The 15,486-nt window shown below is 41.8% G+C and overlaps 1 protein-coding gene across 2 annotated transcripts in view; it reads left to right on the top strand.

Annotated features, from left to right (window-relative positions):
- Positions 1-15,486, top strand: part of Efcab2 (EF-hand calcium binding domain 2) — a 104,268-nt gene that overhangs the window by 54,975 nt on the left and 33,807 nt on the right. For both annotated transcript variants that reach the window (XM_028865495.2, XM_028865493.2), the window contains one exon: positions 13,197-13,269. In XM_028865495.2, coding sequence (XP_028721328.1) covers positions 13,197-13,269 — 73 coding nt within the window. The remainder of the gene's footprint in view (positions 1-13,196; positions 13,270-15,486) is intronic.

Here is a 15,486-nt window from a genome sequence, read left to right as displayed (position 1 = left end):
AAAATAAATCCCATTAAATGTATTTATAAAGAATAAAATAATATTTCAAAAGAAAATTAAAAATTTAAACAAGAGTCGTATTGATTTCTGCTTCATATGCATGGTAGAATACTGAGTGAGTTGGTCCTAACCACTACAGTCATGGAGAAGATGAATTTGTGCACAGACAGGCCTGTGTCAGCTGTCTGAAATGGCAGTGGCCCACAGTATCAGTGACTGATGTACTGAAGCCAGTTCAAAAGAGCTATTAGGTTTTCAAGTGTTCTGAAACCACTGTTAAAAACTAGTTCATATTAAAAAGTACTTAAACTCAGTTTAGTTACTTTTTTTTTTTTTTTTTTTAAGGTGCAGGCTGTAGAGATGGCTCAGCAGTTAAGAGCACTCTTGCAGAGGACCTGGGTTTGGTTCCCAGCTCTCATGTTGGACAGCTCACAACCACCTGGAACTCCAGCTCTAGGGGATCTGATCCTCTCTTCTGGTCTCCTTGTGTACCCAGATGCATGTGGTACACATAAAAAGACACATAGTCATACACAGATACACCCCCAAACAAACAACAAATAAACAAATGTGATGAAAATTAAAATAAAAAACAAAATAGTTTTCAGTCAGTTCACTTGATCTAAAAATCTCACTTACTAGAAATAGGTTAACCAAGTTTAACATTTTATATCATTCTAGCTATTGCTTTCTTCTTGTAATTGCTATTTATCCTTTACAGTATATTTTTTTATCATATTATTTCCCACTCCCCAACTCCTTCCAGATTCTTCTCTGCTCCCTACCCACCCATCTTTGTATTCTCGCTCTTAAAAGAAAGAGAAAAAAGTAATAAAAAGCCATAGTCTCATTGTACTAGCCATCTATCTGCTCCTGAGCATGGGGCCTGCCCTGCAGTGTGGCTGATATGCCCAGTAGCACTCCATGGAAGAAAACTGATTTTCCTTCGCCCAGAAGCTATCAATTTTGAAAAGCTTCTTTGCTGGAAGCAGGACCTTGCGCCCACTTCCCCTCTTTTGTATGGGATTTTTGTCAGGCTTGAGCTTCTGCAAGTCTTGCATGCTGTCATAGTCTCTGTGAGTTCATATGTGCCCTTTCCCTGTTGTCTGGAAAATGCTAGTTCCTTAAAATTGTCCACCACCTCTGGCTCTCTGAATTTTTCTTCTGCCTTTTCCACATAGATTCTTGAACCTTCTCAGAGGGGTGTGACAAAGACACCCATTTAGGGCTGAGCATTTCAGAGTCTATCTCTCTCTGCATGTTGTACAGCTGTGTCTCTGCTAGTTACCATCTGCTGTAGGAGGCTTCTCTGCTGCAGGTTGACCAGTGCACTGTCCTGTGGGGTGGTGGTTTAAATAAAAATGCCTCCCTCAGGCTCGTAGGGAGTGGCACTATTAGGAGGTGTGGCCTTATTGGAGTAGGTGTGGCCTTGTTAGAGGAAGCCTGTCACTGGAGGTGGGCTTTGGGGTTTCAGAAGCCCAAGTCAGGCACTTTTTTCCAGCTGCCTGCTGATCTGGATGTAGAACTCTCGGCTACCTGTCCAGCACCATGTCTGCATGCATGCTGCCATGCTTCCTGCCATGCTGATAATGGACTAAACTCCTGAACTGTAGCCAGTCCCAATTAAATGTTTTCCTTTATAAGAGTTGCCATGGTCATGATGTCTCCTCACAGCAATAAATCCCTAACTAAGATATATGGGTATAGCAATATGTCATTAGGAATAATTTTAGTTCTATGATCATTTAGCAAAATAATGATAGTAGGTTTTCCCCAGGGTCCATGACCTATTTAGTCTTAGATGTGGGTTCTATCTCATGTAGTGGACCTTATACCTAATTGGAAAAAAAAAAGATTGGTTGCTGTGGGATGGTCTGTATGTCAAATTGCTCTGATTGGTCAATAAATAAAACACTGATTGGGCAGTGGCCAGGCAGGAAGTATAGGCGGGACTAACAGAGAAGAGAATTGAGAGATCAGGAAAGCAGACGGAGTCACTGCCAGCCACCACCATGACAAGGAGCATGTGAAGATGCCGGTAAGCCATGAGCCACATGGCAAGGTATAGGTTTATGGAAATGCATTAATTTAAGCTGTAAGAACAGTTAGCAAGAAGCCTGCCATGGCCAAATACAGTTTGTAAGCAATATAAGTCTCTGTGTTTACTTGGTTGGGTCTGAGCGGCTGTGAGACTGGCGGGTGACAAAGATTTGTCCTGACTGTGGGCAAGGCAGGAAAACTCTAGCTACAATTGGTTACATTCCTAACATTCATGCCACTATTACATGGGTGAGCATATCTTTCAGGTAGATCATTACTAACACTCACAGGGTTTGTAACTGGGTAAGACTTGATTATTTTTCTCTTCAGGTAGTGTGTATAGAATCTTCTAGCAGGATGAACACTAGCTAGTAGGGTGAATCTGAGTACCACTTAGATTTCTCCATGTTCTGTGCCCTAAGTATGTGGTATCTTCAGCAATAGGGTCTTACATCAAGTTGTCAATAGCTTGCAGTGTTTGGGGGAGCTTATGGGATCCCCTTTGGCCAATGACTCAAAAGATTCTTGTTACTGGGGGTTTATTTGACCACATATAATGTCTGCTTGGGGTATTGTCTCCCGCATTGTGTAGTGACTCATTTAAATTCCTTTATACATGTACATATTTTAGGAATGTTCTACAATAGTAGATTTTCCTATGGCTTTTCAAAAGGCATTTAGTGTTAGTTGTTCACTTCATATTTCCTCCTCTACTCTGCCCTCCCCTCCACCATCCCATGTAATCCTTGTAATTTCCTCTTTATCTCTTTAGAGCACTATATTCCATTTCTCCTTCCTTGGAAGACACTCCCACTATGGCACTATGGCTTTCTTATTTCATATTTTTGTTTCATTTCTAGTTCCTGACTCATATATTTTTTTCTTATCACTTCTGAATTTTTTCCTTTGTTGTTGGCATTTCTGTTTTGTATATCCTGAAATTATATTTTCATATTTTTTTGTTGTTCTGTTTTTGAGATAGGGTCTCATGTAGCTGAGGCTGGCTTTGAACTTGCTATGTAGGAGAGGGTCTGAGCTCCTGATTCTCTTGCCTTCATTTCCCAAATGCTGGGATTACAAATGTGTACCGCCATGTCTGACATTTTTCTTCTCTTTTGGTGTTTTCCTACGTTTCTGTTTCATTTTTCTCCCTTGCTGAGGCTCCCTCTCTCTCAGCACAAAGGCCTAGCCTTTTTCTTGCCTGTGTTCTCTTTTCTCTGTCTCCCGCCCCCGGAGCATCACTGCTCCTGAGGCTGCAGCATCAGCAGCCTGATTCCCTCACAGCGGCCAGCGGCCCAGCTCATCTCGAAGCCATCTGGAGCTCTGCAGTGCCCACCTGGCCCCTTCTGCTGTGTTCCCATGTTGTTGGCACCAGTGCTTTGTGAGAAGGGCTTAGAGAATTGTTTAGTCTTCTGTGTCTCCAGCCTTGGGTTTTATTCAGGCCACGGAAAACCAGGGAAGCTCTGAGTCATACAGGCGTCTGCTGTGATTGCCCTTTCCTCCCACCTCACAGACCTGGGGGACTCTGCATCCCTGCTGCTGTTCAGGATTGAACCCAGGGCCTCACACATGGAGACCTGTTGGAATTGCTTCATCTCACTTCATTACCATCTAAAGAAATATTTAGAAACACTGGCATTTAAATGCCACCTTCCTGTCCCTTCCTCATTTTCCCTTCTATTGTCTCCTCAGCCACCCTCTGTATTGTCTTTCCTGGATTGCCACAGCTCATCATGAGCCGCTTTCTCAGGCCATACGTCCATCTGCCATGTAGCAGGGAAGTGCTACTCTTCTTCAGAGAACCAGACCCTCCTGCTTCTCATGATACAAGCCCAGTGCTCCACCCACCATAGTAGAGGCAGGAGTTCACATTGTTGCCTTCATTGGTGTGTCTAGAGGAAGAAAGACAGATGACTCCATCCTTCCCATATACTTTTTCTCCTCTCTTCAAGGAATGACAAACAGCCTTGTGTCCAGCCTCATGTTCACTTTCACTTGATGAAACACTATTGTAGATCCATCCAGCACTTTCAAGTTTTCACATCTGAGGTACAGTGTAGGAATGTTTTAATTAACATATTCATTATATATTAAATAGATAATTGGAGTGAATAAGTAAATGAATTGAAACATCTTCAACAATCACATTTTTAAGCCAAAGCAATACAGTTTATATAACACAAAAGAGAAAACTGTTTTATGTGTGAGGTGAGAGTTCTGCTTTTATTTGTTGTTAATTTGGTTTCTAAGAATCAAGTGTGCTTTTTTAAAATTAAAGTCTTTTAATTAAAAAAGTTCAAACATAAATTACGCAGGTGCCGGGTGGTGGTGGCACATGCCTTTAATCCCAGCACTCGGGAGGCAGAGGCAGGTGGATCTCTGTGAGTTTGAGGCCAGCCTGGTCTACAAAGTGAGTTCCAGGACAGGCTCCAAAGCTACACAGAGAAACCCTGTCATGAAAAATCAAAATCAAAAAAAAAAAAAAAAAAAAAAAAAAAAAAAGAAAGAAAAAGAAAACCAAAAAAGCTATGCAGGTATGTGAACTGTGTGCTTTCACTTGGATGTGCCATTTACGTATCTCGTTATGCTCATCCTTTTGCTGACTGTTGGAGAACTGGTTGTAGATGTTGTAATTTTTGCCTGAAAGTGCAGATTGTCTTAGTATTGTCTTAGATAATCATAGGGTTGTTGGTTTTTTTATTTTATTTTATTTATTTATTTTGTTGTTGTTTTTGACACAAAGACTTTCTGCATAGTCTCTGACTGTCCTGGAGCTCATGATGTGAACCAGGCTGGTCTTGAACTCAGAGAGATCCTCCTGCCTCTGCCACCATGCTTGGCTTTATGTACATGTATGTGTGTTTTTTAGTCTATTTTTTTTTTACCACTGTAGCAAGACATGTGAGTTAACCAAATTAAAAAGAGGGAATGATTATTTAAATTTTTAAAAAATATTGATTATTAGTCCGTGTTTACATGTACATGGAGGTGAGGGGTCACACTTTGGGAGTTGCTTTTCCTCCTTCCAATGTGGGTTTGGGGGAATGAGCTCAGTCTGTCAGCTTGTTCAGCAAGCGCTTTTACCCACTGAGTGTGCCCTTCATTGGCCTGAAGGGCATCTTTTGTGTCATGGTTTCTGAGGTTTTAGCCCATAGTTGTCCCATTGCTCTTCAACTGTGGCAAGGCAGTGCCAGGCAGAGCATCTTGGCAGGAAAGGGAGATGAAGACGGTCTGTCATGTCATGGAGACAGGAGTGAGGGGAGGGGCAAGGCTCTCAACAGTCTCTTCAAAGGCACACCTCCAGTGACTGGTGTTTATGTAAGCCAGGATACATGTGTGGGCCAAAGGACAACTTTTTAAAAAATTTTTATTTAATGTGCATTTGGTATTTTGCCATGGGTGTCAGGTCCCCTGAAACGAGTTACAGACAGTTGTAAGCTGCCATGTGGGTGTGGGGAATTAAACCTGGGTCCTCTGGAAGAGCAGTCAGTGCTCTTAACTGCTAAGCCATCTCTCCAGCCCAAAGAACAACTTTGTGGAGTCCTCCCTTTATCTATAATGTGTAATGGCACACAGGTAAAGCCATAGAACACATGGTGACATATAGATTAATAGAAATGGACTGAGTTTAGTTATAAGAGCTAGCTAGCAAGAAAATTGAGCCATAGGCCATGGTCACACAGTTTGTAATTAATATAAGCCTCTGTGTGTTTATTTGGGTCTAAGCGGCTGCAGGACTGGGTGGGACACAGGAAAGCTTCCAACTACAATGTGGGGCTTGAACCCATGACCCTTGGATTAAGAGTCCCATGCTCTACAGGCTGAGCTAGCCAGGCCTCAGAAACAAACCATAAACTAACATGTTTCTGAGAGAAATATTAGGAGGTATTTTAAACAACAGTCACCAGCCATCCAGATTGTACAAGACCAGGGCACAACAGCTGCTGATCTTTCAAAGACACCAACAGCACTACCTTTAAAAAATGGTTAACAGACAAGCCTGTATAGGTTCAGCAATGGCTTTTAATAACAGAGAAACTGCAAACTTTAGAAGAGCTGGTAAAAGAACAGTTAAATGCTCAGCATATTGAAGAATCAGCCAGCCCTTGGAATTCTCCTGTATTTGTTATTAAAAAGAAATCTGGCAAATGGAGAATGGTAACAGACCTTAGAGCAATTAACAAAGTAATTTAGCCAGTGGACTCTCTACAGTCTGGAATCCCTTTGCCTATCCTGTTACCTAAAGGATGTCCTATTATAGTTATCAATTTAAAAGACTTTATTCTCAATACCCTTACAAGAAAAAGACAGAGAAATATTTGCCTTCATGGTGCCTACTTATAATAATTCTCATTCGATTAAGAGACATCAATGTAGCGTTCTCCCACAAGGAATGTTAAATAGTGCAACCCTGTGTCAATATTTTGTATGACAGCATTGGAAGTAATATGTAAACAATTTCCTGAATCAATAATTTATCATTACATGGACGATATTTCACTAACTGATTCAAATGCAGATACTTTAGAAGGATGTTTGAAGAAGTAAAGAAAAATTTGCCTTGTTGGGAATTACAAATTGCTCCTGAAAAGATACAAAGAGGAGATTCTATTAATTATTTAGGATATAAAATAGGTCTACAAAAAATTAGACCCCAAAAGGTGCAAATTAGGAGAGATTGATTACGGATTCTTAATGACTTTCAAAGATTATTTGGAGACATTTTCCATCTATGAACTGTATGGCCATGGCCTATGGCTCAATTTTTTTGTTATCTAGCTCTTATAACTAAACTCAGCCCATTTCTGTTTATCTATATGTCACCACACATTCCATGGCTTTACCTGTGTGCCATTACATGCGAAGAGAGGCGGAAGAGACGCCAGCCCGCCGTCCAGAGAGGAGCAATAGTTCCAAAGGCTGATGGGCTCTTATCCAGATAGATCGTTGCAGTGTTCTTCAAAATAACAGGGAAATCAGAGTACATTAAGAGGTCTTTTGTTTCTTGTATGTAAGTTTCTAAATAACACAAAGCTGGCATTTTTTTTTTTTTTCTGGAGCTGAGGACTGAACCCAGGGCCTTGCGCTTGCTAGGCAAGCACTCTACCACTGAGCTAAATCCCCAATCCCAAAGCTGGCATTTTTAAGGAGGGATAAACACAGATTCATATAGGGATCATCCTGTAATGACAGTGTGGGACATAACAGTACTTGGGATTTGCATGTATGTCCCATCTAAACAGACAGAGGCGGGTGGAGATCAGAAGTAGGGTATCTTTAGCATACACAGGCCCTGGCTTCCCTGTGTGCCCTCCCTCCCAAATATAAGTAAGCGCTGTGCTTCTCCGATGCATCTTCTCTGGAGCCCTCTTTCCCTGCATCAGTCTTGGAAGCGTCTTCCTCTTCACTTCTTAGGTCTGTTGCCCTCCATCCTTTGCCATCTAAATTCTCTCTACTTTCAGCAGACACCCCCATTGTCAGAGTCATCACTTGTCTCTTGCTTTCCCAGCTCCGGGAGAGTTCCACAGTCTCTGAGAACTGTCGGCAGAACTCTCCACCTCTTACTCTCCACCTCTTCCTTCTACCTCTTCCTTCCGCTAGCACCTTGACACCAAAGAGGGCTGGGCTCGCACTTTCCCTTTGTTTTCCTTAGCTCCTCCCCACCATCCTCCTCTGGATGTCTGCTCACCTCAGGTCCTCTCTCTTCCCATAAAGGTTTCTGTGCCTCAGAACATTTCTTGAGGTGAGAACTTCTCCATCAGTGGGTGTCCTGCTTAGCCAGTGTATTTTTTTTTTTTAAGATTTATTTATTTTTTGTTATTTTTCACTATAATGTGGGAATGTTTGTGTCTGCATGTGGATGTGTACACATGAGTGCTGATGCTCTCAGAGGAGGCCATGGGTCTCATATATCCTGGATCTGCAGTTATAGATGGTTGTGAGCTGCCTGGTATGGGTTCTGGGAAGTGAACTTAGGTCCTCTGGAAGAACAGCAGATGCTCTAACCACTGCTCCATCTCTTCGGCCCCTGGGGCACTCTTCTTAGAGGAGGAGCCCTTTGGCTCCCATACCTGATGTCTGTCTTCAGCTCAGATCTTCTAACTTAATGCTCGGAAAGTTTCATCTCTCTGGTTGACTTTCCCCTAGTTGTAAGCTCAGGGGTTAGCCTGTTCTTGTCTCATGGACGGTGGCATGAGATTCCTTGGTCAGTGACAGAGGCCTTCATTACATCCCAGACAGCGTGGGCAGTGACTTGTGGTGTCAGTCACTCTTACCCTATTGGGTTCTATAGCACCCAATCTAGTGACTGCCTTACAGCAGCCAGGGCCATCACAGAAAAACAGAATTGCCTTGGGGAGCGTTCTGCTCTTATGGCCAGCAGTGGACAAGCCTGCTGTTTGTCCTGAAGGAAGGACCACCTCATCCCCCGAGGTTGCCCACTGTAAATGCATTTTTTTAAATTTAATTTAATTTTATTTTACAATACCATTCAGTTCTACATAACAGCCACAGATTCCCTTGTTCTCCCCGTTCCTGACCCCCTCCCCTTCCCCCCAGCCCACCCTCCATTCCCACCTCCTCCAGGGCAAATCCTCCCCCAGGACTGAGATCGACCTGATAGACTCAGTCCAGGCAGGTCCAGTCTCCTCCTCCCAGATTGAGCCAAGCGTCCCTGTATAAGTCCCAGGTTTCCAACAGCCAACTCATGCAATGAGCCCAGGACCTGGTACCACTGCCTAGATGCCTCCCAAACAGATCAAGCCAATCAACTGTCTCACCTATTCAGAGGGCCTGATCCAGTTGGGAGCCCCTCAGCCTTTGGTTCATAGTTCATGTATTTCCATTCATTTGGTTATTTGTCCCTGTGCTTTATCCAACCTTGGTTTCAACAATTCTCACTCATATAAACCCTCCTCTTTCTCACTAATTAGACTCCAGTGCTCAACTCGGGGCCTAGCCGTGGATGTCTGCATCCAGATTCCTCAGTCCTTGGATGGGGTTTATGGCACAACTATTAGGGTGTTTGGCCATCCCATCACCAGAGTAGGTCAGTCCCGGCTGTCTCTCGACCATTGCCAGCAGTCTTTTGTGGGGGTATCTTTGTGGATTTCTGTGGGCCTCTTTAGCACTTTGTTTCTTCCTTTTCTCATGTGGTCTTCATTTACCATGGTCTCCTATTCCTTGTTCTCCCTCTCTGTTCTTGATCCAGCTGGGATCTCCCGCTCTCTTTCCCTCGACCCTCACCCTTCATTGCTCCCACTCATGTCCAGGTAAATGCATTTCTAAGAAATGGCCAGAATCTTGCATTCCTGACATAACCAGCAAGAATATTCATGCTGGAAATTCAATATGAGCTCTTTTTTCCGTATGTCCTAGACTTGTTTCTTTGTTATTCCCTCCCTCCCCTCCCCTCCCCTCCCCTCTCCTCTCTCCTTTCCCGCCTTCCTTCCTTCCTTCCTCCTCCTTCTATTTCTTCATCATTCTTGTCGTCTTCCTTATTCTTTCTTCTTTGAGACAGAGTCTTAGGAATCTGAGACCAGCCTGAGCAATACTGTCGTGAGACTTGTCTCAAAAATAAAAACAAAAGCAGTTTTTAAAATGCACAGATGTACTCATTTACGGGACCCAGTGTGGTATTTTAATACATAAATACAGTGTGTAACTGGCCGCATTGAAGTAAGTAAAACCAGTTTTAAAGATCTGCTGTATATAATGTGTTATTTGCATGTCTTTGTGTGTAGGGAGTTGTATACATGTAAGTATAAGGGCCCTGTGTTAGATCCTTGGAGTGGGAGGTCTCATCACTTGTGATACACGAAGTGGGTGTGCTGGGAACTGAACTCAGGTCCTCTGTAAGAGCGTGGGAGTCCTTAACCACTGAGCCATGTCTCCAGCCCCCTAAAGTTAATTTCAGTAATATACTACACATATATGTCTAAACTATTTCAATATTTAACATATCTTAAACTTATAGTTAATATTAAATACAAGTGAGATATTTTATATTCTTTTTACACTGATTTTGAAATCTGTGTGTATTTATTCTCTGCTACATTTCAAATATTTAAGAGCCAGATACAGACAATAGGAGCTTCAAATTTCTTCACATTGTCTATGGTAGAGCCATCAGGCTTTTGTCTCCTCACTTCCTGCTGTCCTTTTGTTGTGTGAGTTAGCATGGCTTTAACTGTTTAAGCAGTTCTCATTGACTGGAAACCCCAGTAGGGTTGTGGAGGGCACAGTCTGAACACTCATCAGACTTATGAAATATTTGTTCTTGTGTACTCAGTAGCTAATCTGTAGTTTCAGTGGCATGTTTATTATATTGATGTTACTTGATTTCATGAGATACTGCTGGAGTCTTCATAAGAGAAAGTATAATCTTATAAAGTATTTCTAGTGGCCGTCATGTTCAGATCTGCCTAGATAACCCTATGGCAAAAACAAACAAACAAAACAAACAAAAAAACAACACAGTACAGAGGGTTGAAATGAGAGAGAACAAAGGAAGGGTAAATGTACTCACAGGAAGAATCTGAATTAGTTTGATTTCAGTTGATGTAGTAGAGACCGTGACTAAAACCAGTGTGGGGAGGGAGGGTTATTTGGTTTGTACTTGGGTGTCAAGTCCATCATGGAGGGAAGCCAGGGCTGGAACTCACGTCGGAATCTGGAGGCAGGAACTGAAGCAGAACTGTGGAGGAACACTGCTTACTGGCTTGCTCTCCAAAGTCTACTCTGCTTGTTTGCTTGTATGAATGACCCAGGACCACCTGTCCAGGGTTGGCACCAGTCACAGTGGCCTGGGCCCTCCCACACCAGTTGTTAGTCAAGAAAATGACCCATAGACATGCCCACAGATGTTGTGTGATATTTTTATCGCATTCTGAAAATAAAGTTTGCTTTGAGTCAGAGGAAGGTTTCTTTGCCCAAATGGCTAGCTTTTGCCATAAAGAAAGCAAACTCTATATGGAGGTTCTTCGATGTTCATTGTCTTCTTTTGAAGTAAATTGGTGCTGTCAGGAACAGGTGTGTCTCACTGTCATGAAAAGCCTTAGGTTATTAAACATGCCATATTCTGTAGGTCTTTGAAGTGTTTGAAGACCATCTATCTGTCTAAATATATCTGTGTGTGGCCTTGAAACATACCTAACATGACTATAAGTTTGACTATTATAGATGACTATTAATCTGTATTTCTTAATTATACATTACATTTTTAAATGAGCTGCATAAACATGATACCCCAAACAAGAGTAGAAACATACATATAGTATAAGAAAATTAACTTTAGATTTGTATCAATATACAAAAATCATACCAATGTAAAATATTTAAGACTCATAGTTGCTTTTTTTTAGTTTAAAAGTAGATTAAATAATCTACTCTTTGTCCTATCATTTCTATATCCCCCCTTTTCTTTTCAGAATGAGATCCCTAATCTAATCTCCTTTGTTGAGCTTTTTTTTTGACCATTACCAATACCACACAACACCCAGACTCTGAATGAGGCAGCTCCTCAGTTGAGGCTCCCTCTCTCTGGATAACTCCAGTTTGGGTCAAGTTGACAAGAGCCAAGCAGCACACCTTGAGTGGTGTGGTGGCGATCACTTGTCATGAGGAAGTGTGAGCAACACACTCTCCCTGTGTCCCTGCTGCTGGTCAGCACTCACTGCAGCCTCTAAGCAAAGAATTGAATCATTCTTACTTAAAGTGATAGTGGTTTTCCTCAGTAAAATTCACAGCAAATAAAATTCTTCTAAAATTATCCAGAATGGTAAGGAAATTAAAGTGTTGAGTGAATGTATGTGAAATTTAATTAACATTCAAATAGGACTTAAATTTTAATGGAAATGTATAATAATCTACTACAAATCCCATCATTATTTGCAGAGAATATTGAGTTGGATGTATTCTTTTCTTAGATTATTTGTTGGATTGAATTTCATTGTTATGGGGAAGGAGGGAGAGAGTAACTAATACTGAGTAGCTATATTGTCCTCAGCTGAGTTTTAGATTACACTAGTATTTGACTCTCTCCGTGTCCCCAGATCCGTTTATGTGCTTGGAGGAAGGTACTGGCTGTTTTGCCTTTAGATGTATTTAGGGAGGGAACTTGTCCAGTCTATCTAGTTATGGAGTTGTGATTTGACCCTATGTGGTTTTGTGCTGAAGACCATGCTTTTAAATTCTTTGTCAGTAATGGAGCCTCTATGGCAAACCTCTGGGATAGATAACAGCATCCTCATTATACAGCCCGAGGCTCTAGTGTTATGGAAATCCAGCTCTCAAACCAAGCAGCACGCACAGAGATGGAGAACAAAGCTTTATTCAAGTCCAGTAGGCATGGACCGAGGCTAGTGTTTTGCAAATTCTGGTCCTGTCCTGCAGTTTCTTACAACTTCTGTAGTTTGAGCAACAGTGTGAGGATTCCTATCTGCACTGACCATATGAGGTGGTCTCTGGGGCTCATGACCACCGAAGGGATGTTTCTGTTGCAGTTTAAGTGTGTTTAGAGAAGCAGATATTGCGGGTAGCCATTGGGACATTCTTACTTTAGCAAATATGGCCAACTATTTCTACAGATAGCTTTGCAAGCATTTGCTTTTTCAAGATAAGAAGGCGGGATTCAACCGAAACAGGCAGGGGTACAACAAGCAGAGGGGAGTAAAATTCAACCCAGCCTGTCTCTGTTTAGTCCTATCGCCAGCCCCCAGGCAGAACTTCTGAGGTAGAGTTAGATTGTGCTAGGCGCATAGTCACATACTGAAGGTTTAACATATATTCTCTTTCCTTCTCCACTAGTTAAGGACAGTTGAAATCAGCCATCAGGTGGCTGACGTCCTTTCTTCATCCTGCCATCTTGTCCTGACCCCTTCTCTGGAGCTTTGAGATTTTTGAACTGGTCAGGGCTTGCATTTGCTAGTCAGTGAAAATGTTGGTCTGTCCCGGTTCACTTGTGTGCATGTTACTTTTCCCTGAGAGTTTCTCAATACAATTGTGAGCCAATACTTGAGCAAGGTGACATGCTATATTACTTGTGATCTAAAATAATTTAGATAATTATTTGATAATTTATACTACATTTGCTTTTCCAGAACTTATATTCTAAAACTGTTCACAACTTTTTTTTTTTTTTTTTTTTTTTCTTCTAGAGAGATTGGGACAATTATCAGGTCCCTGGGATGCTGCCCTACTGAAGGAGAGCTACATGATTTCATTGCAGAGGTAAGCAAGTGGCGGAGGAAATGTCACTCAGCTGAGTCTAGAACTCCTTGTAATAATAAAAAAAAATCTTCCACAAAACTCAGAATTCCTTAAACTGCTGAGGGTGCTGTTTGAGAGTGTTAGGACAGCCGTGCAGGTAAGTCAGCCAGTGGGACTTGAAAGCATTGTGATTGAATCTTGAAGAAATGGCAACTGTTGACATATTCAGTTTTTAAATTAGTTGAAGATAGGCCAGTGAAGACAAGGAAGTCTGCCCACATGGAGAGAGACCAGTAACAGACATATTTAGTAATAATGTTGGTTCACAGGGGATGCAGAGAGACTGCAATTTTATTTATTTAAGAAAATAAAACTAAGTTTCAGAACACATGCAGTAATAGATAGACTAAAATAGAGAACCTTAACCAGTCTAGAATTCTAAAAATTACTATTCATAATAATAACAAAAAGTTAACCATTATTAGTTAAAAGACCTTGATTGGCTTTCTTCTGTGGTAATAGATTCCTTGAAATGAGTAAACATTGCTGACCAGAAAGACTGGTGTTCCTGCTTTCCTCACCCCCTAGGGAACAAGTGACAAAGATCTGATTGGCTGTTTTGGAGTTACTTTCCTTATAAGGCAGGGAGACAGAACAATGGGAGACTCATTAGTTAACATCAAATTACTCCAGGCAACTTTTTTTCCCCCCAAAGAGTAAAACAGAAGGACTTTATTATCATGCCCATTGAAACTGGCTTTCCTGGGGGAATTCTGCTTGGCAGTGTTTGGCTTTATCATGGGTGACTCCATTTTGGTTTTAAGTCTATTCTTTGGGACCTAGTGTAGGAGCTGAATCCAAAACAAAAGTCACTTGTAATCACTGCTTGCAGTGTAAGCTGAAGCTGAGAGAAAGAAAACAGCCCATGCCCAGGGAGCCTCACACTCCATTTTGCTTTCCAGAAAGATCTCTGATTGAATGTTAAGTGAAGGTTTTAGTTCTACAAAGAGAGACTTTAAGGGGAAAAAGCTGCCTGGGCTGGGCCATAGAGTTGCTTTTCTTTGCCTTGGGGGTTTGGTTGGAGAATTAACAAGGGATGAGAGAAAAGCAGAGGGATTTGACCCATCTCCTTACTCCTTGTACTAGTGGAGTCCTTGTTTATTCTACTGTAGACAGAGTTTTCTTTGGGCTGCCAGCTCACAAAAAATGACATGGATTGTAATTAACTATGAAAGATTGGCCTATTGCTTAGGCTTGTTCCACCGGCTCTTATCACTGAAGTTAGTCCATTTATTTTAATCTGTTTTGCCTCGTGGCTTTTTACCTCTCTTCCATCTTGTACCTCCTGTTTCCTCTCTGTGTCCTCTGGCATCTCTGCCATGCCTAGATTCACCTCCTCTTCTTTCTCTCTGTCAGGAAGTTCTGCCTGCCTTCTTCCTGCCTAGCTATTGGCCATTCAGGTCTTTATTAAGCCAATCAGAAGGTGCTTTGACAAAGACACAGCTTCACAGTGTACAAAAGGATTAGTCCACAATAGTCTATGACATGTTAAAAAGAAGGCATTTGGGATTTCAGGCTGATGTAGGGGAAACTTGAAGTCGTAAAACTGATGCTACAAAGGACTTACTGATAATCAAGATTAGGAAATAGTAAGTTACACCAATCGGAATTTAGCCAAAGGAGTGCTGCTTCCCATATGACTGGGAGATAAGGAATGCACTCACCAGACTTGTCAGAAACTTTTGGAAGGAAAAATTTGTACCACAATAGAAATTTAGGGATGCTAAGAAAGTTTCTGCCAATGTTTATTTACTAAGATTGACCTCCAATTAGGAAATTTACAACCAGCCATTAGGCTCATCCCATATCAAAGAACATGCCTCTGAGGGGCAGTTCAAGGAGGTAGAGCTCGATTATAACCACCCTGCCTTTAAGTCTCTGTGCTCTCATCAGGAAAAGCACAGTTCTGCTGGGTGGACTAAATGGACCTGGGTAGCAACTTTGTAAAGAACAACACTGGTGTACTTAGGAAATACTAAGACAAAATTCTGGCAATATCTTTCCTGTGTAAATCCCCATCTGTCCAAGTGGCCGGACTTGCAGTCTGTTTAAATTGTTGAAAGTGGAACCTGGGGCTGGGACCTGAAAGAGGTTTAAGGGTGACAGCATCTGTGAGATGCATAAGCCTGTGGTGTGTATAAGTTCCAAAATCTTCTATTCAAGGCCAGCTCCTCTTTG

The sequence above is a fragment of the Peromyscus leucopus genome, chromosome 15, assembly GCF_004664715.2.
Source record: "Peromyscus leucopus breed LL Stock chromosome 15, UCI_PerLeu_2.1, whole genome shotgun sequence".
NCBI lineage: Eukaryota > Metazoa > Chordata > Mammalia > Rodentia > Cricetidae > Peromyscus > Peromyscus leucopus.
Note: the sequence above shows the minus strand (reverse complement) of the source record. Positions and strands in the feature narration are given on the sequence as shown.